The following is a 27,684-nucleotide window of genomic DNA, read 5'->3' as shown; positions in this document are numbered from 1 at the left end:
GGGGGGTTGATGCGGGGGGCACGCGGAAGCCCCTCGGGGCCGGGCGGACCCCGGCGGCTGCCGCCCCCCTCCCCGGGATCCCCGCGGGCGTCCCCAGCGGCTCCCCCCGCCCCGGCCCCGCCGCCGCCGCCGAATCCAGGTCCGGATTTTTGCAGGCGCCGCCGCGCCGCAGCCCCTAACGCCACCGGGCAGCCCCTGCGGCCGCACCGCCCGCCCGTGGCCGCCGAGCCCCGCGGGTGTACTCGGACCTGCCCGCCCCGCGCTGCGGGGGCCGCGTAGCCTGCCCTTGCCGCCGCCATGGGCCCGGCGGGGGCGGGCGGGCGCTGAGGGGCCGCGCGGGCGGGGGGCGCTGCGGCCCGGCCCGGCCCGGCGGGGGGCGGTGCACGGCCGCGGAGGGGGAGGGCAGGGGAGCGGGGGGGGGGTTTCCCGCCCGCCCGCCGCGGCGGCCGCGGGGCTGAGGGCGCGCAGGGCCGGCGGCGAGCCCCGGGCGCGGAGGGCGGGGAGGCGGCCGCTGCCCCCCCCCCCCCGCTCTCACACACACGCACACGCGCACCCGGGAGGCGCTCGGCGGCACCGGCGGAGGGGGAGCTGCTGCTGCCGCCGCCGCCGCCGCTGCTGCTGCTGCTGCTGCCGCCGCCGCCGCCGCCCGCCTCGCCCGCCCGCCGCCAGTCCCCCCCCCCCGCCCGCCCGCCCGCCTCGGGGGCGGCTGCCCCCGGCGGAGCCTCCATCTGCAGCCCGGCGGCGGGAGCGGGAACATGGCGGACCTGGAGGCGGTGCTGGCCGATGTCAGCTACCTGATGGCGATGGAGAAGAGCAAGAGCACCCCGGCGGCCAGGGCCAGCAAGAAGATCACCCTGCCCGAGCCCAGGTACGGCCCGGCCCGGCCCGGGAGTCCCGGCCCCTGCCCGGCGGCCTCCCCGCTCCCGGTGTGTCCGTGCTCCCCCCCTCCGCCCGTCCTCCTCCAGCGCCGGCACCGCGGTGCTGAACATAACGGTCTGGTAGCGGCCGGCCCTGCCGCCCTGCACAGGCACCCCGCGGCCTCCGGCGGGAGCGGGCGGCGCAGCGCCCGGGGGTTGCGGCCGGAGCAAGTAGCGGGGGTCGAGTGGGACGCGTTGGTTCGGAACAACTTCTGCAGGCGTTTCTCGGTAGGTGAGAGATACGTAGAAGCCCGCTTCTCCCGGGGTGGGGGGTGGGGGGCAAAAACCCCAAACCCCGCGGTTCGGGTGTTTATTTGATCCTGAACTTGATGCTTCATCCAGCGGGTGAGGAATTCTTTAAGTTTCGAGCTAAATAAAGCGGTAAACCCAAACTGAATCATTCTCACTGTTTTATTCTGCAGAGCTGGTTTTTGGTTTTTTTTTTTGGTGATGCTTCGTGAGGTTTGACAACAGAGCAGGGAGATGCGGGAGGGAGGACAGACTTGGGAGAGAGGTGTTCTCTTAGCAAGCAGCTCACGGAGCAGAGGTGGTGTACAGCAATGAAGTAGTGCTGGTCTCGGTCTTGCAGCCGGCTCCGTCGCTGTGGGCTTCCACGGGTCTTGCCGGGTGACCAGACGGGTGCCTCAGCATAGCTGAGGTTGTTTTCTTGGGACTTAGTGGTAAAAGCAGCTCTTCTTCTGAACAACGGCCCCTGGTTATCCATGTGTTATAAAATCACCTGAGCATCACTTACTGATTTATTGCTGAAATTAAAAGTGAGCTTTTCCTCTCTTTCCTGGCTCTGTCTATATATATTTAAAATGAAGATTTAGCCAGCAAACAACATACTGCAACAGACAAAAATCTAACCCAAAATTTACTGCAAAACGTGTAGGCAGTTTGCAAGCCTACTGGTGGCCTAGCCTAGCTGTCTGCTGTGAACGAGAGATCACTGAAGCCCTCTTCTCGCTTTTTCACTCATTTTTCTGCCTTTATGCTTGAATTCTGGGTAGCGCAGGGAGGCTGCAGAGCAGGGGAAGGTGAGGGGCATGGGGGTGTGCAGCCCACGTTAATCCCCCTTGCAGAGGCAGTGAAACCTCAGATAAAGAAGTTAGGCAGTCGTTTTTAAGGTCTGGTGGAGGATGGCTTGCTGGACAGACGAAGGTGCCTGTTTTTCTCCTGGTATGTGTAAATGCTTATAAAAATAATATCCATAAAATTTAGCCTATGCTGTTAACCTGAGGTACTGTGTGCTTTAATGGGAGTGCCAGTAGCTTTACATTTATCGGTTATGTCTGTTCCCATCCTCGGCAACAAGGACGTGACCCCTCTGGGGAGGTGAAAGGTGGGAGCGTGGAGGATGGGCAGGGGAGGACTCCTTCCAACGCCCTGAGAAATAACAGCACCCTTGGTGCTTGTGGGGAGGCTTGAAAGCTGCCGCCCAGACCCACATCCCCTTTTGCACAGTGCGGCGCAAGCCTCGCAGCACAGCACGAGGCCTGAAGAACCTGCGGTGTACTGCTGTCCTTCACCGGGATTGGCGTTTTGTCGGTGTTTTGGTAGTTTCCGTGAGCTCAGGGAGATGGTTCACCAGCCTTTGGCTCTGCAGGGTGGGAGATGGCAGCCAGGTGCAAGAGGAAGTTTCACAGAGTAGGAGGAAAGGTGAAGGGTTAGGTGGCTGAAATGCCTCGCTCCTAGAGCTGCATGTGGAAGAACCTGTTTGCAGATTGCGTGAAATATTAAAGGAAAAAGATTGTTTGCCATCCCCCCCGGACTGTTGTGCTCTGAAGAAGGTGAGAAGCCTTAAGCAAGGGAGAAGTTTGCAGCTGTAAGTGGTGCCGGGGTGCCATGGGGCTGGGGACCTGTAAGACAGCTCAGCAGATGAATGAGAGGAAGCGTGGACATAAATGAGAACAGAGACTTACCTAAGCCTGGGACCACAAACGGCTCTAGATTGCTTGAAATGACTGAACCTCTCAGCTTCTAACTGAAACCAGGGATTTCCTCATACAGTAGGAAATTGTGACCGTTACTCTGGTGTCAGATGTCTTCGTGCTGGTTTCTGGTTGGGTTTTTTTGATCCCTCTCATTAAAACAGGCATGGTGTGTTGGGTATACTTAAATATTCTGTATCACTGGCAAAGTGATTCATTTAAAATTATATAAATCGGCTAGTTAAGTGCAGGTTGATATAGTAACAGTAAAAAAAAAATGCAACACACAAAGTCCCCTCTTATATGAGTTTGAAATCAAACAATTTTTCCAAATAATTTTTTTTTTTATTTCTCTGCGTGTGTGTGAGAGCAGCTCCTCGGAGGAGCGTGACCACAGCTTTGTAAAGCTGGGCTGTGAGTAGCCATCGTTGTGTTCGGCTCCTGGCTGTCACTGGGACAGATAGCAGGAAGGTCACTGGAATATCACATCGACGCTTGAAAATAAATGTCTCTGCCTTATTGCAGCTCTCTTCTCGCAGGAGTGCATTCGATGTCAGTTTATCTCTGGCAGGCAACCACTGCCCAGCCACAGCGTCCTGTGCTGCTGACATTATCTCCTCAAGAAATATTACAAAGGTTTTACCCCCCTATTACAGTTTGTCTCTTTGCTGGAGCCTGGTACACCTGTTGGCACCGTTTTATCTTTCTGAGATAAGACTGACACTAAATGAAGTAAATGAGTTTACTGTAATGCAAATTTGAGGGGGCTTCCTGTTTACAAGGAAATAGCTGTAGTGCAGGCAGAATAAATTCCAAGGCTGCAGGCCAAGGCTTAGCAGCAAATAAACTAGGAGGGTGAAGAGTTTATTGGCCATGGGGCTGATTATTGCTGAGTTTATACGAAGCATCCTCAGACTGTTTTTGTACCGAAATTGTTAAATATCACAGTTTGGGAAGAAAGAGGACAGAAAACGCTAATGAGACAAGAGTGCCTGAGGAAGAGGCTTAGTGTGTTTTTGTTTTTTTAAAACACCAAAACAACAACCCTTCTTCCATCCTCTCTCATCTGCTTTTCTTTCCCTTCTGCGTTTCCTCCTTTCATTCCCAAGAGCCTTGCCAAGAACTGGGAAAGCTACAATATCTTTTAATTTTACGTTGTTTCTTAAAAGCCTGTTTTGTGGGTAGATTTGCATGGGTGGACAGAAGGGCTGTCAAAGGCAGAATGACCTGCAGAAATAGGACCTAAAATCGGAAACAAGACATATGTGTTGAAATATGAGCAAATATGAAACCTGAATCTTCTACAGAATTACTGTCAAGTATTTTGAGTTTGGGGGGAAAGGAGTAAATTAACTGCACTCTTAATTTTTTAGGTTATTCAGCAGACTTCTGAAGTTTTTCGCTTTTCCGTGTAAATTTTAGATTTCCCTTCTTTTGGTCAAAGGGAGTGGAAGAACACTATATACCAACAGCTCCTTCTGTTTTGAGTAAAGGATTTGCATCATGTGAAGTTGAGAAAAGTAGCCCAGGAAATCAGGTAACTGGAATCACAGAGGGTGCAGGGCTTGCAGAGGGCTTGCATACAGCACTGCTGTCCTCACACTGGCTGCAGCCATCCTCCCCGGGAAAGTTAACATTAAAGCTTCCTTACTGTAAACATCACGTAAGCTTAGAGTGCTTTTGGTGTACAAATACCAAGAGCATGGTAACAAAACATAGCATGCATCTCTCTAGGCTTCTCTCGCGCTTCTCTTGCTGCAGTTGTAGATGTTTCTCCTCTCTTTCTAACCTGCTTATTTCATCAATTACCTCTCTTTCAAGCTGATTCTTATTTTTCTCCCAACCTTTTTCTTTGGTCTCCTACCTTTCTCTGAATCCTTCCCTCTGCAGGGAGAAAAGGCATGTTTCAGTCACTTTTCTTTCTTAAAAAATCACACTTTTAACATGACATTTTTCCTCAGTTACCATCCCACCTTCACTTTACCTCTAGAGGTGAAGACTAATGCACTGGTACCCCAGCTAGTTCTCGCCGAGGCATGTTAATCTGTGATGCGCTGTTTGCTTTCTTACCTAGTATTCAAACTAACTTGTTTAAAACTCTAATTGAGGTGCATTGAATGCACAGAGGTTGGTTTTTCTTTTCCAATTCCATCCTGAGCTGTTTGTGATTTGCTTTCTTCCTGTTACAGTGCTGAATATTGGCGAAACCCAAACGGCATCTCCCACTAGGACTTAAGCATTATTACTCTATCCTCTCTTGGTTCTGTTTTTTCAATTTTGTACTCTTGGCATTACTATACTCTTTCTCTGAATTTCAGTTGTTTCTTTGAAGTGCCTTTCAGCGTGTTCTTGTACCTCTTGAAACTTCTGTAACTTCTCTAAGTCACAGGTTAAAACTCCTCTGTCTCTCTGCTGTCAGTCGTGGCTACTTTGACAGTACTTTCTCTGGCTTTGTTTAACACCTTCTTGTTGTGCTTATTCATTTAGAGTGCTGTCTCTAAGAAAATTTTCCTGACAATTGTTTGTGTAATTTTCATCTTTGTTGCTATTACGCTCACATCATCCCTTTGCATCTTTCTAGGTGCTTCTTCGTCTGTGGTGCTTCACGCATACTGTTCAGTTTTGGGCTTCTGCAGGTGGCACTTACCTCACTGAACATCTCTTGCTCAGTGTCATGGTATTGAAAACTACTGCAGCTGGCTGGTGCTGCCGGCTTCCGTCACTCCCCTACGTGAGCTGAAAGGCACTGCCTGCTTAGGTCTGTGCTGTGCGTTGCTGTCAGGTCTATAGAACTCCTCCCCTGCATCCCTCATTAAAACACTCTTCTGTTGTGAAGCTTATGGAGTTAGACTGTGATTTATCTGCCAGTGCTTGGTGTATTGATGCAGTGTTTGTCATGTTTACTGATGGTGTTTCCTGTCTGTCTCCCTCTATCCGTTTGCATTTGCTTGTCTCCGATAGCAAGCGTGGGACCTGGAACGCCTTTTTGTGGTGTTGGTCTGCGGCACAGCAGAGCAGGGTCTAACAGGGTCTCATTGGTGATGTTAATACCAAAACCCCTACTGTATATGCAGGTTGTTTAGAGAATGTAGTGGCTCCAGGAAGCCTTGTGCTGTATTATGCTTCTTCCTTGCTGTCTGAATGCAAATGGTAGAAGTCATCAAAAAGTACTGTTTACCTGTTTTCAGAAAAAAAATGGGCCCAGATTTTGCAAAGGCTTATCCATTTACTGGGTTTTGCACAGAAACGGTGCCAATGAGGGCAAAATTAAATAGGAGATGATATGGAGGATTAAGGATCTAATGGTTAATTCGTATGAATTTGGGTCAAGGTAATTTTAGCTCTGTAAGGTGGTGGTACTTTATTGAAGCTTGCTCCATCTGCTTGTAGCAATAATGACTGTACATTGTTTTAGTAGAACTTCTTAAGCTTGGCTGTCTAAAATTGCAAAACAGTTTAGGCTTTTGTTTGACATTTAAAATTTTTTTAGTGTGAAGCGAGATTGATTCTTTGTATTTTTATACCATTTCCAGGACTTACTAAAAATTGAATTGAAAAATTTGAATAAGAAATGAAAACCAGCATGCAGGACACTCAAACTGTTCAAAATGGTTTCATTGACATGTAATTTGTGAAGCTACAGAAGGAAAAAGAATTCTAAATGAAATGGTTTTATAAACTAATTTATCATTTTGCATCTATACTATATCTTGCTGTTTGAGTTGAATGTTTAAGCAAAGAATAAAGGAGGTAAGCCTTGGTGAGAGCTAAAGATGGCTGAATATGTGGCGTACACCAGACAAGTATTCTGAGAAGTAGGATAAGTGCTGTAGGTGAACCTGAAGTACGTGTGTATTGGAGGCAAGCAGTATGGATTTGTACTTTTCAAGGTCAGAGTGTCCCCGTTAAACAGAGCTTCTCATAGTTCACTGGGCACTTTCTGAAGCAGGTAGTAAACTACTTGAACAGATGCATTCCACGTTACTGTACTTCCTAAAGCATTGCCATCTAGTAGGTGCAACTAATATTTCTGAGATGGTGGATGTCTTCTCATTTCAGTGAGACAGCAGAGCATATGCCCATTTTTCCAGTGCTAAAAATACCTGCGAGAAGTGCTTTTGAGACACTTGAGCATGCCGTTTGTCCCCCTGCCCCCTAAGCCATAGGGCTGTTCTGCCGTCCAGCGGCATATCCAGAGAGCAGTGTGAGTGCACTGCGCTTGCCCATCATGCTTGTCTTGTGTCCTAGACTATCCCTCTTATTTTTTATTTCCTTACTTATGTATTAAATTATTATTGCTGATTATGGTGAAGAAAGCCATCGTTTATTTAGTTTAGTGCAATTCATAGTAATGTATATGTTTCAAAGGTTAGTTTACCTGTTCAGGAATGATGAAGTACGTAGACTGAAGCTTATCTTATATATCATGTTGCTTGGGTGAAAAGGCATGCTTGAATATTCATATGGTAACTGTTTGAGGAGGGGAAATAAACGTGGTTTTTGCTGAACTAGCATTATGAGAAAGACTGAACATTTGTGTGTTTATTGTGGAATAGCTTGGTCCTGCTCAGGGTGAGCAAAGATGACAGAACAGTTAAAAACTCAGTTTTGTTCAGAAATTCAGCCTCCTAACTTTGCTGTCAGTAGCAGTGTGTGGTTGAGAAGGTAGTAAAAAGATGGCTTTCTCAAAATAGTTTAGTATACATATGGAACGCTAGGGCTGCTAACAAAGTGTACTTGCCTTTTATCTCAAGTTAGCTTTGTACTACGGTACTTTCTTAGGAAAAATGCATGCTTTAGGGATGGACTGGCAGTGTAGGAGCCTGTATAGGAGGGCTCCTGCTTGCTGCGGGTGCCGCTCTCCGCACCAGTTGGGTGTTCTCTCCCTTGGGAATTCAGGTCGTTATTTGTTGTAACTGCAGTGTCTGATACCTTAATAAAAGACAGGCCTGTACAGAAGTGCGTGGGAAGATGAAGGGCCTGTTGTAAAGATCTTGCAGGTTTCATAGGCAAGAAATGAGAGTCTGGAAGAAGGGCACTGTTGTTACCTGTATTGTACAGATCAGAAGCCAAGCCAATTAGAAAATAAATGATGTACCTTTGCTGACACATAGGACGTTTGGCAGAGGCAGGAGTTGAAGTTAGATATTCTGAGCTTCAGACAAGCAGTGGAGGCCCCAGACTGCCTCAGCTCCTGAGCGTAGAGTACTCGGAGCATCTCTGGGCATGGGAAAGAGAGATCTGGCCTTCAGAGAGATGTTCCAATTAGTTCTCCTGTGGGGATGCTATAAGGCTGAAGCTTATGTTTTGAAACATAGACCTTCCCTTGGGCGTCATTACCTTAATTAAGAAAAAAGGTAAATGAGGGTGATCTGGGAAGAGATCAGCGTGCAGTCTTCTGTTACTGTGCTAAAAACAGAGGGATGTTTCTAGGGCTGTTTTGGGGAAAGCTTCTGTAACGTGATGTTGCATTATAGGTGTAATGCATCTGTGCGATCCTGTGCAGAGCCGGGGAGCTGGTGCCCAGTGCGGACGGGCTGTGGGTGCTAGTGGGACCTGCCTGGAGCAGCGGCCAGGGCTGGGTGCATCGACAGGAGAGAGTTCAGCTGAGCTGCGGCACACAGAGCACGCTTGGTGTTTCTGGTGGGAGATGTGTACAGGCAGATTTGTCTTTTCAGCAAAAGTAATAAACTTTATAGCTGTTACTGCTTTTATAGGTATGATGGCTTTTCAATGCCTGGACCTTCTCATGTGAAATGTTTTCAGCAAAACGCTGCAACTATAACATCAGGAAATGAACGTATGCAGCTCTTCATTTCTGTTCTGGTGAAATCATGTGGAATGGCCTGGTTTAATCTTCTTGTCAATAATAGCTTTTTTTTTCTTCTTTTTTTTTTTTTGGTAATTAATAAAATTAGAAAAAAGCCTATCAGGAGCCGTCAGGTCCAGGTGCATAAGCCGAAGAACATAATTTAATTGAACTAAATTGACGTAAAAGCAGCACTTTCTAGCTTTAGAAAATACAGCTGTTTTCCGCAGAAAGAGCTTCACCCCATGCTTACTAGTTTCTCCAAGAAAATCATTCCAATACTGAATAAACACCTATCTAAATATGCCTTGCATAAATAAATAAAAATTTCTGAGAGTGTCAGGAGAAACCGCTTCCATATAGAAACCCCCCAGTCTCCTTCCAGTGTGCCGGGAATTTGTCCCGTCAGCATGTGTCATGTCCTATTGAGAAAGGAACTGGGGAAAGGGCAGATTTTTCAGGATCTGGTAGAACTGTGCAAATCAAAGCCTTCATTAAACGCCGACAGAAATTCAGTCCAGCTGATGCAGCCTGTTTGCGATACACCGAACCAGACAAGTACCAGCTGTGCTCCGACATCCCCGTGCTTTGCTGCAGCCTTGGGGGACTCCGTGGGGATGCACGTTGCAGAAGCTCTGTGCGGAGCTGGGAACGGATGGGCGCTTGTCACCCACGAGGAGTTGCTACCTCTGCTTAAGGTACAGGTGAGAAAAGAGCTCCCAGTAGCTTCTACATCCTCCTAGAAAACTAAAAAGCACTGGGGACCTAATAAAATACTCAATGCTCCCAACCTTAGAGGAAGACACCCCTCTGCCAAGGGGCTGAGCGCAGAATGCAGCCTCCACTTGACAGCTCTACGGGTGCTTCTTGGCTGCTATTCTGTTTATTATATTTCTGTCTTAATTTCAGAAGGGAAAGCAAGCTCAGTGAAATACCAGTCTTGGTTAAACTGAACTTTAAATGAAAAGACGACAAAACGTGGGTAGGCGTTTTACTCTTGAGGCTGTAAGTGTCTGGTAAAATAAGCCTGGCTGTGCCGTGGGCAGAACCGGTCAGGAAGGAGTTTGGTTTGGGCAGCTGTGGTTTGCTGGCTACGCTTAGCGTTCTGGCTTTCCTGGCTTCGATTCCCCGCCCTCGGTGGGTTATAAGGATAGCCGGGGTAGTGCCTCTGGGGTGACTTTCCTTTCTGAGCCTTCTCATCATTTGCTGTTTTTCTGAAGTCTCCAGCCTGGCTTCCCCGTGTCTTCCCCATCACGTTCTGTTCATTTTCACATTTAAGCGATTCTGTGTCGCTGTGCATCAGTCCTCTGATTTTTTATTTATTTATTTTTATTTTTTTTTACCCTAGTTTTGTCAATCTTCTCCCCAAATTGTTCTGATGATTATGGTTACTTTGTTCACATCTCACTTACTTCTGGGACCTTAAAATAACTGCCAGGTTAAAACGCACGATGAGAAGCAAAAAAATCAAAGATGACAATTTTACACTTCTTTTTTTGTTTTGCTTTAGGAGAGTTGTTGCTGCGGTGTTTGGGATGCAAGGCTCTGGAGGGATGCTTGTCTATTCAAAGGGGCTTGTTCCTCTGGGGGAGAAAAAAATAACGGGAACTTTTCTGTAGTTTTAACTTGTTGTTTAAAAGGGTTCTGAGAAGATCTGATTCTTAGGCCAAATATTTCTTAACAGTTTTCACTTTTGATCAATCTTGCATTGCTAAACCTTTTAAATGCACTTTAATAAAGAAGAAAAAAAACGTTGTGGCTGTAATGGCTGTGTGCCATTCTGCCATTGCTTTGAATTGTACTTGTTGACCCTGTCATGCTTTCAGTTCAAAGGCTTTGGGGCAGGATCTTTGGTCCAATTTTAGCAACTTTATGATGGATTTGGATAGTGCAAATAAATGTGTAAGTCTCTTTAAAATTGCATCCTGAGACTATAAACGAATAAATAAATCACAGGCGAATGTAGTGTGTTTCAGTCAATGTTGGCTGTAGTTCTTGGTAACTTAGTTAATGCTTATACTTGCACACTACTTTTAAAGAAAGTTCTAAACATTTTATAGATATGGAAAGATTTTAAAAAATTGGCATGTCTTCAGTAATTTTGTATTTGTTTTAAAAAAAAATATGATGAATTAATTGCAGTAGGAGCGAGGAGATGTGATTTTGCTCTGATTTCTCTTTCTTGTAATTTCTCAGTAGCGGCATTCTGGTGGAAGGGCAAGTCCTTGACATTACAGTTCAGTGTAATTATTCCTGAAAAATTCATGTACTTAGAAGCTTTTATATTAGTTTCAGATTTCAGCAATGATAATGCAAATGATCCTCAAGGAACGTGAGGATAGTGCGTATTTTGAAATCGTAGCTACATAGCTATTGCTTTTGGCTCCCTTGTTATAAACTTTTCTCCATTAATATAATTTGCATAAGTGAAGCTGCTTCGTCTTCTGGATGAGATGCATGCACCGGAGGGGGGGTTGTGGGAAAGTGTTGCTGAGCTTTAATCCCTTCTATCGCAAGCAGTGTTCTTGGGTGGAATATGCTATTAATCATCCTTGACAATTATAAGAGCGTTAGTTCGCTGCAGTGAAATGACTTGGCAGTGGGCTTAGTGTATACTTTAGAGGGTGTGCAAAGGCAGAAAATGGGATAGAAATGGGTGAACTTGGGATAGAAAATGACAAAGCCCTGTTCTTGTCCTGTGTGACACCAGTGCAAGAGTAACTGGGATCCATTCTGTGGGCACTGTTGCTGTGTGTGCAGGTATGCACCCAGCTGGGGCTGCAGGAGCATGCATGGGGATGTGCTGTGCTTATGGAGAGAGCTGAAAGTTAGGTTTCACTCATTGCTACTTTATTTGTCAGCTGATGAGACTAAGAGTAGAATGAGCATGTGCGCTAATTAGTGTAGCACCAGTGATCACTTTTAGTTCTCTATTAAATAATGAAGTCAATTGGATGTTGCATTGCTGTTGGGTATTCTAGTAATATTATAGGATGTTCAAAATTAAAAGAAAAAAGGAACATTTTTTTTCCATGTTATTTTGTTGTTGTCCAAAAATGTTTTTTCACAGTCTTCTAATGATTTGTTTCCCCTTCAAATACGGAATTTTACAAGTAATAGATAGATTAGATGGTCTAATGGTCCTTTCTGGCTTTATATGCTGGGAATTTACTTTGCCCCATTAATTGCTCTAACAAAAGTTGCTGTGTGTAAAATACCTTTTACAGCATCTGAGAACAAACTCATTTGGAGAAGTATTAACTTCTGCTGAACTTTGAACTGGGTACAAGTCTGAGAGGAAGCAAAATGAAATGGATTGAATGGTTTGTGATGTGTTCACTGTTTTTTACCTCTTGTATAAGAGGGAAACTAATTCTTTTTTATTGGTTGCAGCAAATGTCTGCCTGTCACTTTCACCCCAAAGTGGAGCATTAAGCTGACCTGGGGGCTGTGATCCAGTGACTCATTGCAGTTTACAAATCTCATTCAAGGGGAGTTTTCTGTTCAGCTGGAAAGGTACTTCATGCCAGTGATGAACATGTTACAAGAAAATAATATCATTGGTAATCAGTCACACAGATTTATGCTTTATGTTGAGGTGTTTCCTTCTCCCTGTCACCTTGTGTTAGGTGACTTGTTTTCTTTCCTACTCTGCAAAACCTCAGTAAAAATACTTGTAAGGAGAAACTGTATTACTAATGATGCAGTGGTAGTATTATATGTTGGACTTTCAGATTTCCTTTGCATTTGAAAATGGGTCTAAGCGGGCTTAGTTATTTACTGACTGCAGCAAGCTCAGGTCTTTGTTGGCTTTGTGAGGCTTCCCTGTGTGTGCGGGCTGGTGCATTTGTGCAGATTGAGAAGGCAAAGAAGAAGGCAGAAATGAAAGCTGGATGGGATGAGGGGACATGATAAATACGGTGCAGAAAGCAAGGTGAGAACAGACTGAGAGAGGGATTTGAAAAGGGGGAATAGGGAGTGATAACAAGAAGGAAGAGGAGAAAGCCAACAGGAATAAATGGAAGCTGACTGTCCAGTGTGGAAACGGGATGCTCAAAGTGCGGGGAGCAGGAAGGTGGTGAGGGTCAGTGCAAAAGGTTGGCAGTCAAAGGCAGTGGTAATTTACTTGCTGAGTATCTAGCATTTTCTTGAAACAATTGTTAGCATTTGAATAGTTTTTGGACGTGCCAGGAGCCATCAGGAGCTTAGTGTGCTGGGTGCAGGATACACACATGGCAGAAGGATGATGCCTGCCCTGACGACAAAGAGGAGGAAAAAAAGGAATACAGCTTTATTTTACAGACTGGGGATCTGAGGCAGATAATGTTTATGACTTGCCCAGGATGATACAGGAAGTGTTGGCAGAGTTAAATACTGAACTCTGCTCTCCTCAGGCCAGTCTCTGTAAAGCTGCCATTTCATTCTTGTTTTGTTTTTCTGTTCTCCTTTTCCTGTTTCAGCTTATAGGTGAATATATTAGTGAGTGTAACTGTGCATTCTTAATGTAGGGATGATTCTTCAATGCTTGCAATAAGGCCAAACATTTATTTATTTTTTTACTTCAAGCTGTGGTGTGCATGTGTGCATCTGTACAATAGATAATATCCCACAAATCTGAGCTCCTATTGATGTATAAGAAAAAATAATGTGCTTTCATGATAAATAATTAAAAGCTCCTTTAAGAGACAGTAGTAAGAAGGCCAGTGGGAAGTAGCTTCTTGATCTAGTTCCAACAGTAAGAGTATGTATACGTATACATATCATTGTGTCTTTCTTTACCCTTTCCATTTCCTAGGTGCAAGATGCTTTCAAAAGAACTCCTGCATAATTTAGTATAACAAACCTGCGGGGACAAAATCCATGCATCTTAGAAATTAATAGCAGAACTTCTAGGAAATGTCAAAATGAATGCTGTTTATTTTATTCTCCTCCGTAACTTCTAGTTTCTGCATAGGCCCGCATCTGTTGCGGTTGTGCTCCCGACTGCCTGTACTGACTCGGGCTGCCCAATGGACTGACTGTCCCTTGGGCTCCGGTGGCTGTCCTATGGGCTCTGCGGTTGCAGATCCAGTCATACACCCAGCGGAATTTTAATTTCTTCTGATAGGTATGCTTATCCTTGGAGTCACAGAATATTACTGACCTGTTACAGGGGCGAAGCAGCAGGAGTAGCTATTGCTGTTGGCAGTGGTGTATGGTTCTGGCTGGACAGATCCTTGCTCTGGGGTGAGCTCCCTCTCTTAGGGACCTCCTGGGTTGCTGCTTCTGGGGTCGCTCGCTGGAGAGGGAGGATTGCAAATGAGTGGTGTTCTTGCCATACACGCGTCCTTTTCTGTGTTAAGAAGAACATAATGTGTTCTCTTAGTTTTTCAGAAGGCGTGTTTTCAAGTAGACATTTTCCGCCTGTACCGACCTTGGCACTGCAACTGTTGTCTGCGTCCTGTCAGACTGCATGCCACCATGCATGCTTGTAGACAGTGAGAGCTTTTTAATTACAGAATGTATTTTAACCTTGCAGGTTTCTTTTCAGTGGATTTCTTTGATCAAGTTGGAAAGACCAGGATGCTGGCTATAGTAACTAGAGCTTCAAGATGCAGCGTAAAGCTCCTTTTAGCAGATTCTTCAGCTCATGCTTGTAATAAACCCCTTTTCTGGGCAGCTGGAAGAGCCAACCAGGTTAGAGCAACCTGCGCTGTTCACAAAGTTTATAGTTTGATGACGATGCAGATAGATAGTCATCTTTCTGCCTGCTGCTGGGCAGGCAGCGCGCTCTGAGCTGCTTCACAAGGCTGGTGTTTTTGTTCCACTCTTTCTTTAGGGGCAGCTTCTCCTGTGGGGCTGCAAGAGATGAGCCCGCTGAGCGCCCGTGGCCGTGCTGCAGCACCCTGCTGCCCACAGCCCTCAGCACCAGCATGGGCTGGTACTGTTTGTGTTGCCAGGATCTGAGATGCTTGTTTTATTTGCAGTAAAAAAACCTCTCCCAAAACTTCTTTACTGTGTCACTGCTACGTTAGCTCTCTCTGCCTGACCTCGGCACAGGTGCTGCTGTGCCCCTGGTCACGGGGCAAGGGGCCGCACTGTTCTCCCAGGTACCTGCTTAAATTTGGTCCCGGTTAAACCAGCAAAGAGGTATCCAGAGTCCAAACTGTATTTCTCACAAAATTTTAAGCCTGACTTTTGATTTCCCCTAAATATACTTGTCGTGTTACTTCAGTTGACTTCTGGTATGTGGACAGCAAACTGACAGTTTCTGAAATTTTTGTTGTTAGCTATTTTCTTCGTCTCTGAAATAATATATGGACAGAAGGTTTTCCTATAGTACAGTTGGATATGCTTTTGTTTCTGAAGTCTCCCTGGATTTCATTTTTAGCCAGCTTTTGTTTCTGCTTATTTTGAGTGTTGCTATTAAGGTAGATCATGCTGTGAACTGAGATGAACTTATGCAAAAAGTCCACTTCTCGCATTAGTGCATTGTTTGTGCTGAAAGCATATTTGGATATGAAAAGCTTTTTAGAAATGGCTACTTTTCTGTGAAATGCATCTTTTAATCCCAGATTGCTTATGTGTAGGGCAACTAATGATTCAATATACAAAGGCAGAGAAGGAGGCTTCCTTCCTGTTTGTGGAATGTGCTAGGCTGCATTTTAAAATTTTCCATCCTTCTGAAGGGTATATGGATTCTGCTCCGTTTCTTTTAAACTCAGCAGGATTTTTACCTTTAACTTTCATGTGAGCATTAGAAGTTGTTTATTTTGGGTAGTCATAATCCACTCCATGTAATTTGTTCCTATTTATTCATATGGATAAAGAGACATGATTTTGAAGGGGTGGAAGTCTGTTGTTTAGAAGCTGGAATGCAATGTGGACTCCCGTAGCCTGTGATCATTTTACAGATTTGTTCAGATTCTGTAGCTGCAAAAACATTTTGTTCTTTTGACATGTTATCCATCAGACCAGAAGTACTGGATGTCAAGGGAGAGGAGGAGAAGCGCTGGAGTGATTTGTGCGTTACACAATCAGAGTGTTTTCCTGGACACTTCAGTCATACGTTAAATTTTTCATTATCTTCTCCCATTGTCTAGACTAAGATATGTTTATGTAATTTCTTGCAGTGCACTTGTTAGAGCAGAGGAAAGCTTTCTTGATGTCATTATTATTAAAAAGGCTTATTATGTTACTAATGGTCTAGCGGTCAGTGGGAACGGGACGTTGCCGATGAGTGCTCCAAGGGCAGGCGCTGTGATGGGCAGTGCTGGTGGCCTCGGGTCAACCAGGAGGCCGCGGAGAAGGAAGTTTGTGGTCTCTGGTGATGCATACCATGTTCATTTGTAAGTGGTCCTCCTGTAAGCATAGAGGCAAGGGGGAAGGTCTGGTTGGGAGAAGAGGGATGCAGAGGGAAGGAGCCCATGGGCGGGTGGAGCTGCAGGGCTCTCCTAAACCTTCCTGGGCTGATGGCTGTCGCGTGCCTCTGGCCATCCCCCCAGTCTGACCACTCTGCTCCACGGCCGAGTGCTGCCAGGGGAAGCTGTACGGCTTTTGCTGCCCGTGTTCACCGGTATGTGCTGGCATCAGTACAACTGGTGGTGTTTTGCCATCAATGTGCTAGCATTTTATGGATTTAAGAGAAGAATTAAGTTTTATGGTCACCATTTTAAACACGTTAAGCTAGGACGTATATTTTTTAAAATCTACCCATAGAACAGGCAGCCAAACTTGGCAATTCTGTCAATTATGTGATAAATTTTATTTTAGTACCTTGCTTTTCCCAAGTACAGAACATGATCTCTATTTACTGCTTCCTCTTCGTTTGAAATCAGTATTTTATTTAGGTTGTTAAAATACACAGAGAGTAGACCTAGTTTTTAATGAAAAAATAAAAAGACTAGCAAGTTCTTCACTGAATAATTTATAATCTCAAACCTGATTAACAACATTTAGCCCTCCCAATTCTTGTTTAACTTGATGTGGTGGTTAGCCTCTGGAGTTCTCGCTTTGGATCACAGTGTTTGTAGATCTGTGTTCTATGTGAGGCTTTGAGACACACATAAAAACTATTCATAGAATAATCTCCTAGTTTGGGGTTTACGGCCTTCAAGCTAATTTCTTGGCTTTCATTACAGACTTTTTTCTGGTCAAGTCATTCAGACTTCATGCCTCAGGTCCTCATCTGGGGAGGAGGAGCGCAAATACTTTCCTCCCTCAAAGACGCTGGAAGAGATATTTGTTAATATTTGTGAGGTTTTTCAGAAGCTCTGGTGATGGGGTCCTTGTAAGCACATGAGAGTGGATGGTCTCAGCCCTTCGCAGGACTGACTGTGAGGTCTGCAGCTTTTTTGGGCAGGGCTCTGCTGCTGATGGCGACCCAAAACTGCACAAGTACCTGTTCATTTTTTTCCTGATGTGAAGTAGTTCAGAGTCCACATTTTACAAGGATTAGGTGCTCAGTCTTACTTCTGCAGAGACGTGAGTGATATTTAACCATCTTGTTTAGGGCATGAGTACTTTGTACAGGGTATTTGTGGTTATTTTTATAAAAATAAGTAGTACCTATGAAAATATCAATTTAAAAATTGGAAACAGAAAAAGTCTAGTGGAATTTTGACTTAATCCTGTGACAATATAGTTGTTTTACCAGGGCACAGTACTGCTGGGCTACATTGATTTTAAAATTTATGTACTTGTATTGTTGCCCGTATGAAATTTTTATAGGCATTATATTAAAATGAATATTGAGGTTACTTGACAAATAAAGGAAATCTTTGTTAATGTGGTTTAAATGAGTGATTGTGACATTATAAATTAGGCAAAGTAGATGTTAAGTGCACTGCAGCCAAGCTAGGGGCCTAATGGAGCTTATATTGGCTCATTTTCTAAATGATATATGGCAATTGCAGTGTTAACAGCCTGATGTAGCTTTGATTGACTTGTACATTTATTTCACATGGTGCAGGCTAGAACCTGATGCAAGAGTAAAGAAACAAAGTGATGACCAGAATGTCCCCTGGGAAGTGCTGTGACCCCAGGGCTCAGCTTGCCCGAGGCAAGGCCAGTCCAGGGCTCCACCTGATATTGCCTGTGTGCCTCTGCCTGTGGTCTCTGTTTTTGAGGAAAAACACCCAGCCTTTGGTGCTCCAGCTCCTGGTGGCAGCCCTGTGCTACCCTTCCATTCAACGCGCAGATATCTAAATGGGATAACCCCGCCCTGGGCAAACACAGGGAAAGCCTGGGAGCTCTCCTTGAAACTGTTGTGCTCTTGCCTCTGTAGTGGCATACAGCAAAGGGAACTGTGTGCACTCACGGATGGCTTTTTTTTCCAATTCATGCTCAGTTGTGGCATTTTCAAACCTTATTAGATAAGTATGGATTCTTGAAGGGGAATTCTAGCAACATCACACTGTGTGGTGTAGGCTATTGATAGAGAATCATAGAACTGTTTAGGTTGGAAAAGACCTTTAAGATCATTGAGTCCAACCATAAACCTTTAGTGGTGCCAAGTCCAGCAACTCAATGTCTTTCCTGTAGTGAGGGGCCCAAAACTGAACGCAGGACTCAAGGTGCAGCCTCACCAGTGCCGAGTACAGGGGAACAACCACCTCCCTGCTCCTGCCGGCCACACTATTTCTGATACAGGCCAGGATGCCGTTGGCCACCTGGACACACTGCTGGCTCATATTCAGCCGGCTGTCAGCCAGCACCCCCAGGTCCTTCTCTGCCGGGCAGCTTTCCAGCCACTCTTCCCCAAGCCTGTAGCGCTGCATGGGGTTGCCGTGACCAAAGTGCAGGACCTGGCACTCGGCCTTGTTGAACTGCAATACAGCTGCCCTGGGCCCATCGGTCCAGCCTGTCCAGATCCCTCCATAGAACCTTCCTACCCTCCAGCAGATCAACACTCCTGCCCAACTTGGTGTCATCTGAAAATGTACCGAGGATGCAATCGATCCCCTTGTCCAGATCATTGATAAAGATATTAAACGGAACTATGTTAAGCTTGAAGTGTAAAAGTTCTCTCTTCTACACTGAATAAGTACTAATAGTGCTAATATTCTACACTGGATAGTATTAATATTTACAGTGGGGGAAAAGTGATGTTTCTTGTGTACCTCAAGCTCTAAGAACCTGTAAAAAAAAAAAACCCTTTAAAAAAATCACAGTATTGAGTCTACAAGGCTAATTTCAGGCTAGTAAGTGATGTCTGGAAAGGTATTTATAGGTGAAGACTGAATTTTCATAAAATAATTTGCAATGTTGAATTCTGTGAATTCAGCGATCTCTCTGTGTTTGTGACTTGACTACAGGCCAGTTGCTGTTAGTGGCTGTAGTCCTCTGAACTCCCATGGTCTTTAGATAGAGCAGCAGACTGCCTGTCATGCTCTGAGTTGATGCAATGGATGGGCAGTGGTATCTCATTTTGCATGAGTCTTTTACATTGATGTTTCATTTTAGTGATCCTTTTCTCCAAAGTATGTTAAAGGTCTGGTTTAAAATAAGCAGTTTCAAGTAACTCTTCTTTTTTTTTTTTTTTTTTTTTTTCTTTTTTTTTCTTTCAGTATCCGCAGTGTTATGCAGAAATACCTTGAGGAAAGGGGTGAATTAACCTTTGACAAGATCTTTCATCAGAAAATTGGTAAGTCATATTTCAATAAAATGTTACTCATGTAAATATTTTTAAGATTGGCTTGCCTGCCCCTTCTCTGTAATGACTGATGAAAAATCAAGAGTTGTAGATGGTCTGAAGAACACTGGAATATGGACAGGACTTAGTAAAACAAAGATCTTCAATAAAATGAAATGTTGCGAAAGGGAAGAAGATGAAGCAAGGCAACCTGTCAACTTCATGTTCTGGAAAACTACTGGGAAAATAATTAAGTTATTTGGAAACATCGAGGAGAAAATTATATTACTTGGTATGGGCTTGTCAGCAATATAATGTGTCGCATCAGTTAAACTTTTTTTTTCTCTGCAGGGGTAACAAGCCTTCTTGATAAGGGAGCCGTAGTAGAAAAGATAACCATATGTATTGTTTTGACTGTCTGACATCATGTTCTTGGCTAGCAACACAGGGAGATGTGGCCTGGGTGAAACTGCTGTGTGCAGGGGGTGAAACTGTTGGGAAAATTGACTTGAGGAACAGTTAATCAGTGCTTCCGTATGAACATGGAAGGATGTATCCAGGGAGTTTACACAAGAGCATCAGAGATCAGTTACTATGCAGCGTTTTAGTTAACAGTGTGAATGCTGGGATGAAGAGCCTCTGTATTCTGCTTGTGTGCTGAGAAAGACTGTAACCACACCGAGGGCAAGGACAGAATTAAAAAAGATCTTCATAAACTAGAGGAGGGGAAAAAATGCAGTGCTTTTCAGTCAAAACAAGTAGTGTCCTCTACACCTGTGCTGGAGTAATTACACAAATACAGTGTGGAGAACCACTGATCAGGTAGATATTTTTAATTGACTTGGCTGTTATAGTGAGCTGTAGGTTGTATTGTCTCAGCTAGATCACACGACTAAATATAAAATCAGGATTGTAGCCAGTGAGGCATGTGAGGTAATCCTCTTTTGGCAGAATACTGTGTCTATCCTGGCACTGGACTACAAAATATACATGAACCTGCTGGAAAGAGCCCAGGAAAGAGCAGTGGGAATGAGCAGACCTTACGTAGTGGTCTGCTAAATGTGACCTACAAGGAAGTACTGAAATAGGGTGTTATGTAGGCTATGAAAGAGAGAAGTGAGGTTGAACAGTCTTCAAAACCAGAAAAGTTGTTGCAGAAATTGATGAGGTTAGTCAGTTTTCCACAGGCTTAACATGTCAATTAAAAAAAATCTGGATATGAATACAAACATTTTAGTAGTAGGATGGGTAGTAAAGCAGGGGAATGGATTTCATGAGGGTCTTGTGAAATCTTTGTCCAGTAGATTTGAGGAGTGGATTGGCATACGTCTGCTAAGATAGTACAGCTAGCTACTCTTGTCTTGCAAAATGGTACAAAACCATAAAATGGGCTGGGAAGACTTGAGGAGATCAATGGCTCTATTCCTGTCTGAAATACACTGAGACTGTAATTAACAGTGGAAGCAAACGCCCAAGAACAAAGTGCCACTGCCCCTTGTTTCCCAGGGAAGGTGGTCCAATAGGGGCATCTTTGGGCTGGTTGAGCTTTAGCTGGTCTCCCTTCCTGCCTGGAGCAGAAATGTCCAGCCTTCCTGGTTGCCTGGAAATGTGCAGCTCAGTAGGTATGAGAATATTCTGGAGTGGGAGTTTTAAGTATTGCCAGATTAAAATAAATAGTATTCTTGTAAGAGTATCACAGATTGTCATTAATGGATTTCATAGCTTTTTGCAAAGAGGGTTGTGGAAACACCAGTCTAAAGTACGTGTTCGTAAAAGTCTCATGGACCTTTCCCTTGTATTACAGTAATTGAGATGTAGTCTGTATCTTTGTGCATAAAAACTGTGGCTTTTTATTCTGGCCAAAAATATTACACTGTAAATGCATAGGTACCTCGTTTGCTTGTGCTGACATCTTTCAGTATGTGCTTCAGTTTAGATGTCTGTGTTGAATCATTAATATTTTGCTATAGCATGGTAGTTGCAAAATAAGTGGAATTTTAAGAAACCAAACACAAGCCAACTTTAACTGTTTGATTCTGTTTGGTGGCAATGAAATAAAGAAGTCCTCCCCTCCACCCCCCATTAAAAAAAAAAATCAAACAGAACAGCTTATATATAATGGATATTTGTATTTATGTAATTGAATACTTTTCATTAATAGTTGATTCCAAAGAACAGTGAAGAATGTTGCAGTTATTTTGATAAGTTATAGCAACTATAATTGGGTAACTGTAACCTTGGAAGGATTATATCTTTCTTTTTTCCCCCCATGTTGGTAGCCATCAGATCTGGAATTTTAGACCCCAGAGTTTCACTAACCTATTAGTTTCTTGCCCAGCTCTTGAGATGCGTAGTTCACAGATTTGCGGAGAGGTTTTATCCTCCTCTCGCCTTGGTACAGTCATAGCAGTACTTGCCCTCTGTTACCCGGAAATGAGGTCTTCTGTGACCACTTTACTGGAGTTTCAGTTACTTCTGAAGCTGGTTTCTTCTGAAGTAGGATTTAGAATGGAAGAAAAAAAAAGATTAAAGATAAAACGTGACTGTTTTTAACAGAAGACTTTGCATTGCACTGGAAAATATTGTATTTCCTTACTGTGGTTGTTCATTTAAATTTTATTGTGTTTTCTAGCTTGTTCTTTGCCATTAAATTAGTTCTGTTTCCAGACATCAGCATAACTGCTTGTGGTAAAGTACCTTCAATTTTAGGCAAGCATTATTCAAAAGGCTGTGAAAATAAATATGGTGAGGTGGTTAAAAGTCTAATCACCTCTTTCCTCCTGTTGTTATCTCTGTATGGCGGGGGTGTGGAGAGACTGCAGCTAAGGCTGGACCTGTGCGTGCAGGTCTGGGGCGGATGCCCCATGGGACACAGCTCCTACTCGCAGGAGTTTAAATCAACCCGAGTCAAATGAGTCTCTGATGATGAGCTGTAATTCTGCTGGTTCACCCCCTTGCTGCTGGCTCTTCCTGTGCCTTTATTTTCTCAGTTAAAGAGCTGTCTAGTATACAGCGCTTTATCCTTATATACTAACTATACAACTGCATCAAGCTACCTATTTGTTCCTTTGGCAAGTGATGTAGACGAGGACTGTTAAGGTTTGTTCGGTTTTTTTTTTCCAGACCACAATTCTTTCTTACAGCTCCAGGTCATTGTTTTTTTCTGTTTTTCAGTATCCTTCTTTCAAATGTAAAAACCAGGGCTTTGATCAGTTGTCTGATACAAGTCTTTCCAATGTCGTATATGGAGTTGTTCCTGTTGGATGTTTTCCTATGAGTATGTCTAATTATGGTGCTGGTCTTATCAGCTGCAAGTATTTATCCTTAATGAGGCCTTAAATCCTTTTAGGATCAGTGCTTTCCACATCCCACTGTAAAAGATTGGCTCAAATTCCCTCCCTGCCACCTTCCCCAGGTGTGCAGCTGCAGGGAATCGCAGGGGCAGCTTGGGCTCGGAAACCAAAACCTTTCTCTGCCCTTTAGGAATAAGAGCAGGAAAGTCCATCAGCGAGCAGCGTGGCAGTGGCCTGTCTGGGGATGAAAATGGCCTGGAGGCTTCATAAGAGTTGCATAAACAAGTGTCTGTCCTCTATTTACATCTTTTTCTTTGTGAAGGCAAACAGGTTGCTCTCATCTCTTGAAGATGGCACGTCTGTCTGCAGGAGTGATGCTCCAGAATGATCTTGAACTCTCTAAGAATCACCTAATGAGTCAGAAGACATGAAGATAATAGGGCCACCCAGAAAAATGCTCTGGGAGCGCTTAATAGCGCAGCAGCCGGCTGTTCCTACAGAAGCTGCTTCCTCCACAGCAGAAGCTTCATGGGGAAGTACAGCATGTCTTGAAGCGGAGTGCGTAACCACCTTTAGCTAGTTTTCTTTTTACCACATCCTGTTTGCTACAACACCAGATTATGTGTTTGCTTTAGAAAAAGAGACATTTTCTGGTATCCCAATATCTATAATTTACATGTGGAATCTACTCTGCTTCATGACTGTGTTAGGATTGCACGTGGAGTTCTTGTGCTCCCTTGCGCTGCAGGGTGGGCACGCTTGTATAAACGCTGCTTTCAGAGAGTAGTTTTGAAATGAGTTGTAATGTGCGTAGCTGCTGGGCGGATTGGGGTCTGCTGCAGCAAGCATAACTGCCAAGTGTTAAAGGGAGTGAATTAGGTCATAATATTACTTTAGAACAGGATTATCGTGGTTATTAAAGTTAAATGCTTTGGAGTAAACTTGTTGCCAGTTATAGTTCAGTGACTCTTAGGTCTGACACTGGACTTTCTGACAAATTGCATCTACCTGGTAGGCAGTGAATAAAGTTGGCTTAGAAATTCTGGGATGTGACGGTAAAGCATCCTGCAACTTCAGGTCCTGGCTTAGGTTCGGCCTTGGGTTCTCTGGTGACTGCTTGGAAGCTGGTGGAACATGGCAGTTTGTCTATACTCTTCTCAGTTTCTCTTCTGTTACACAGACCCGTTGGGTTTAGGTCTTTGGGAAAGATGAGAACAGAACATATTTTAGCTGTTTCAGCAGCTGGTCGTACTGCAATATAAGCTTTTCACCTTGCCTAGTAAGTAACTTGCATTTTTTTTCCCCTGAGACTGGATCTAATTTCTGTTTTATTTTCTTGAAATGTAACACTTGTAAAAAGAACCAATTAAAAAAAATTGTAGTTGATCTAATGAGTTACAAACATATTTTTTTTTCCTATTTACCATCCACTTTTGTGTAGTGAGGAATGATCTTTCTGGGGTGATTCATTTAACTGTCTTTTATATCCTCTTAAATCAGCAGGCTCCAAGTTGGAGGTCTTCCCAGCCAGGGTGAGCATTTTGCCATCTGTATCAGTGCTTCTTCCTACACACGCATGTCTTGTGAGAGGCTCTCTTGCTTCTTTTCTGGTAGCTTTTTAGCTGAGTTTCCAGAGCAAATGAGCATTTGGTCTATTTTGTAGTTCATTCTGCACAGACAACCTACAACTGTGGGGAGGGACTTTTCTGCCTGCCGTCTGCAGTTAGAGGGAAACGCGCTCCTGACCGTTCTGGCTGCTGTTTCCTCCAGCTTTGTCAGGGACAACTTTCTGTTGAAAAAAAAACCAACCCCAAATCTAGGGTGAGAACAGCTAAAGAGTTTTTTTTAGGGCAATGAATCATGCTTTCTGTTGCTTGTTTCTCTAGTTATGGACCCATCATTTTTCATTATTTCAGAATTTTGATGCTAATCATTAGATGGATCTTGAGTTAAAATCGGTTGAGAAAAACATTCTTGCTCTTCCTCTTTCTGTTGCCAGTGTGGTAGCACTGCACTCCCCGAGATACCTAAAAATAACAGGCTGGGAAAAGTACCTCCCTAGAGCATTATTTAAGCTATTGTTTAATTTAAGCATAAGATCTATGTGCTGTTGGCATTCTGAACTAATTAAATAGTCCTCTGAGGAAATAACAATGAAAGCAATAAAATTTGGTTGGGAGTAAAGAAAAGCACCTGGGGTTTTGGCTATTAAACGAGCAGGGGATGACAAAATTAGTAGATCTTGCTTCTAGTCATTTCTAGCCACTCGTGATGACTCTGGAGCTGCAGGCTTGCCTGCACCATCAGGGAAGGACGTGTGAGCGGAGGGGGGGTTGTGCCAGCGGCATGTCCCCCTCCCCGTGCTCCAAAGGAGGACAGTGGCGAGTAGGAGGGGCTGCACAAAACCCCATGCTAAGTGTCTTTGAAAACTGAGAGTATTTTTAGAGCCAAAGTCACCTAGGGGCGTACATTAGCTACTGATCTAAGACTTTAATGATTGAAAGTGTCACAGCCTTGGACTTCTTTCTTAAGAGCATTCATGAGACTTGTAGCACTGCGATAATTTTACTCTGTTCTGGTATGTTGATGTTAAATAATGTGCAGCCCTATGATAGGGAAAATAGTTACTTGCTGGGCAGGTTTTCTGTAAAAGCAAGAGGGCAGGTTGTTTGTTCAAGTGGTTTTATTCTGGGGTTCCTTTTCTGACCTGGGGAAGACAGCCACCATGCAGAAGTAGACACTAACAAAATTAGGAAGTAACTATATGAAAAAAGAATTATATTTAAAAGACTGTTAGAAGACTGATCTTCTTCTTTCTCATGTTACTTCTTATTTTCAATTCAAGTTTAGACTAAAGCTTGGATTGTGGATAGTCTGCAGGAGGCCTTCGTGAATCTGTTGAACCCATGCTTTCCTTGCACAGTTCGTACCATCAGTTAAAAACAACACAAAACCCAAACCACAAGTAGATGTCGGAAACTGTGTGATTGTAAACCAAAACAGAAACTACTGATGTAAGACATTTCACGGTGGAGCTCCACTTGTATCAAACTGGGGTGTGGACAGTGAAAGAGAGAAAATACGCACTCAGAGCCTTCTTACAAAACTCAGTCTGTTTTGCTGTATGCAGTTTTTCTTATCAAATTAGTGTTAGGTTTAAGATCTACTTTTTATGTCATAATTTAAATGTTACTGGAAGCTGCATTTTTCTTTCAACGCAATTCTATTATGTGGTAAAATAAACATGTTACTTGCATGAATTACATTGAAGATCATTTAGAGGGATGTTAACAAAGCTTCCTGCTGTAGATTTGACGTGCATTTTACCTGCAAGCAGTTTTAAGGAGGTGTCTGTCTTGTGTGTCAGGGACAAACGGTATCCAAAGTCACTATAAAAAATGCATGTATTCATTTGGGGTTTTTTTCTGATCATAAATAATTGAGCATTTCTTTGTTGGGATGCAGCCTGATATGCTCCCATGCCTGTCTTTGTGGAGGGGTTGAAGATACTTGGTTGTATGATTTCCCAGTGGAGTTGCAGATTAAGTCTGAGCTTTAAAATAGGAAAAATATATATCCTATCATCTGGAACTTCACATAACGGATAAGGTACACATGCTGATATATGTTAGCATGTATATACAGTATAGTTCTTGGAAGATTTAAGTCACAGGGAAAAATAGTCTTTATCTCAGCAGAGCAGTGTAATTATACAGTTTTTGGGTTAGATTGTCAGGAATTCCAGGCAGACTGGAAATTTTGAACTCCAGAATTAGTACTGTAGGAGAGAAAATGAGCAAGATAGATAATGGATAAAATATATATAGAGATAACAAATTATAAATTATTTGAATGAAATTTTACTTGGATGTTTCCACGTTTAAGTTTTCAGCAAACATACATACCAGACAGTAAACCCCAAGCTGTTCATACACAGCCGGCAGTGACTTTGTTGTGTACATTTCATGGGTTCGTTTGTTTTTCCCCAGGAAGCCCGTAAGTAAACTCATTCCTTTCAGACAAAATGAGCCCTCAGTGATTTGTTCAGTCATCCTGCAGCTGCACACCTGAGGCTTCGGCAGCGGTCCCCTGCAGCGGCGAGTCTCCGGCCTTTCCTTCCAGCTCTGTCTGCAGCGGCTTTGCTGGCGTGCAGGGAAGATGGCAGCTGGCTGCGTGCAGGTGCGGTGAGGGGAGCTGAGGAGGAGGACAGGGCAGCCAGCCTCAGGCTTTCTGCCTGGGGACTGTCGAGGGACAGCCATTACCAGCATGCCGCTGGTGCTGCGGTGGCTTCCAAAAGGTCTTTGTGCAGGTCCTGCACATGGGGCAGAGGACAGCTGGGCTCCGCAGTTAGGTCCTACTGCTAGGTGAGCTGTTTGTTAGCCTTTGTGGCTTGCCAGGTCTACTACCCACTACCAAGGAGGGGTTGCAAAGACCAGTTTGGAAAGCTTTGACCTAAAATGTTATAAACCCATCCTTACTGAGTACAGAGTGACTTACTTCCATACCAAAGGTAGTGTCTTCTATCTGCTCATACTCACTTGAGCTTTCTTAGCCCATTTCTGATGTTTATACATGGGTATAAACAGTGATGGTGTGCAACCTTGATCCCCCCCCGCCCCAATTTCTCAGTCAATCCCAAACAGTTGCACTCCCATGGAGTCTTTATCAATGTGTCTTGAAACAATTCACAGACCAATTAAGCATCCGAACACCACTGTGAAATAGGTAAATATTAGTTTTCCATGTCTGTAACGTGGCATAATAAAAACTTTAATGAGATTTACGTGCATAGCTCTGTACTACTAATAAAGCAGATTCTCTGGTCCTGCCAGTTCTACTCATTTATCTCAGTGGGATAACTCATTAGTAACAAGAGAAAAGCTCAGAAACCAGGAGAAGAGTAAGTAGAATCTAAATTACTGAAGCTGTTAAGTCTTCTAACTTTCAGCAGTGCTTTTAAGAGACAGAGCAGTTAGAAAATCACAGAGCAGAGAAGGTGGAGAGCTCTGGCTATCAATTATCTCATGAATTCATTTGTAGAGCAGAGAACAGACATGGATATTTACTATAAGCCTTTCAGATGCTTTTATTGTTCTATACCAATGTCTGTCCCATAAAA

At 44.0% G+C, this 27,684-nt stretch overlaps 1 protein-coding gene across 2 annotated transcripts in view; it reads left to right on the top strand.

Annotated features, from left to right (window-relative positions):
• The first annotated feature begins 623 nt into the window (after positions 1–623).
• The window catches only part of GRK3 (G protein-coupled receptor kinase 3), a 78,220-nt gene continuing 51,159 nt past the window's right edge, over positions 624–27,684 (top strand). Inside the window, exons 1-2 of one of the 2 annotated variants that reach the window (XM_052796222.1) lie at positions 624–868; positions 19,208–19,284. In XM_052796222.1, the coding sequence (XP_052652182.1) occupies positions 756–868; positions 19,208–19,284 (190 nt within the window). In that variant the 5' untranslated portion in view covers positions 624–755. The remainder of the gene's footprint in view (positions 869–19,207; positions 19,285–27,684) is intronic. The other variant, XM_052796223.1, reaches the window with a different exon arrangement.

The sequence above is a fragment of the Harpia harpyja genome, chromosome 9 (assembly GCF_026419915.1).
Source record: "Harpia harpyja isolate bHarHar1 chromosome 9, bHarHar1 primary haplotype, whole genome shotgun sequence".
In the NCBI taxonomy this organism is placed as follows: Eukaryota; Metazoa; Chordata; class Aves; order Accipitriformes; family Accipitridae; genus Harpia; species Harpia harpyja.
The sequence above is the reverse complement of the archived record's forward strand: the minus strand, read 5'-3'. Positions and strand labels throughout refer to the sequence as shown.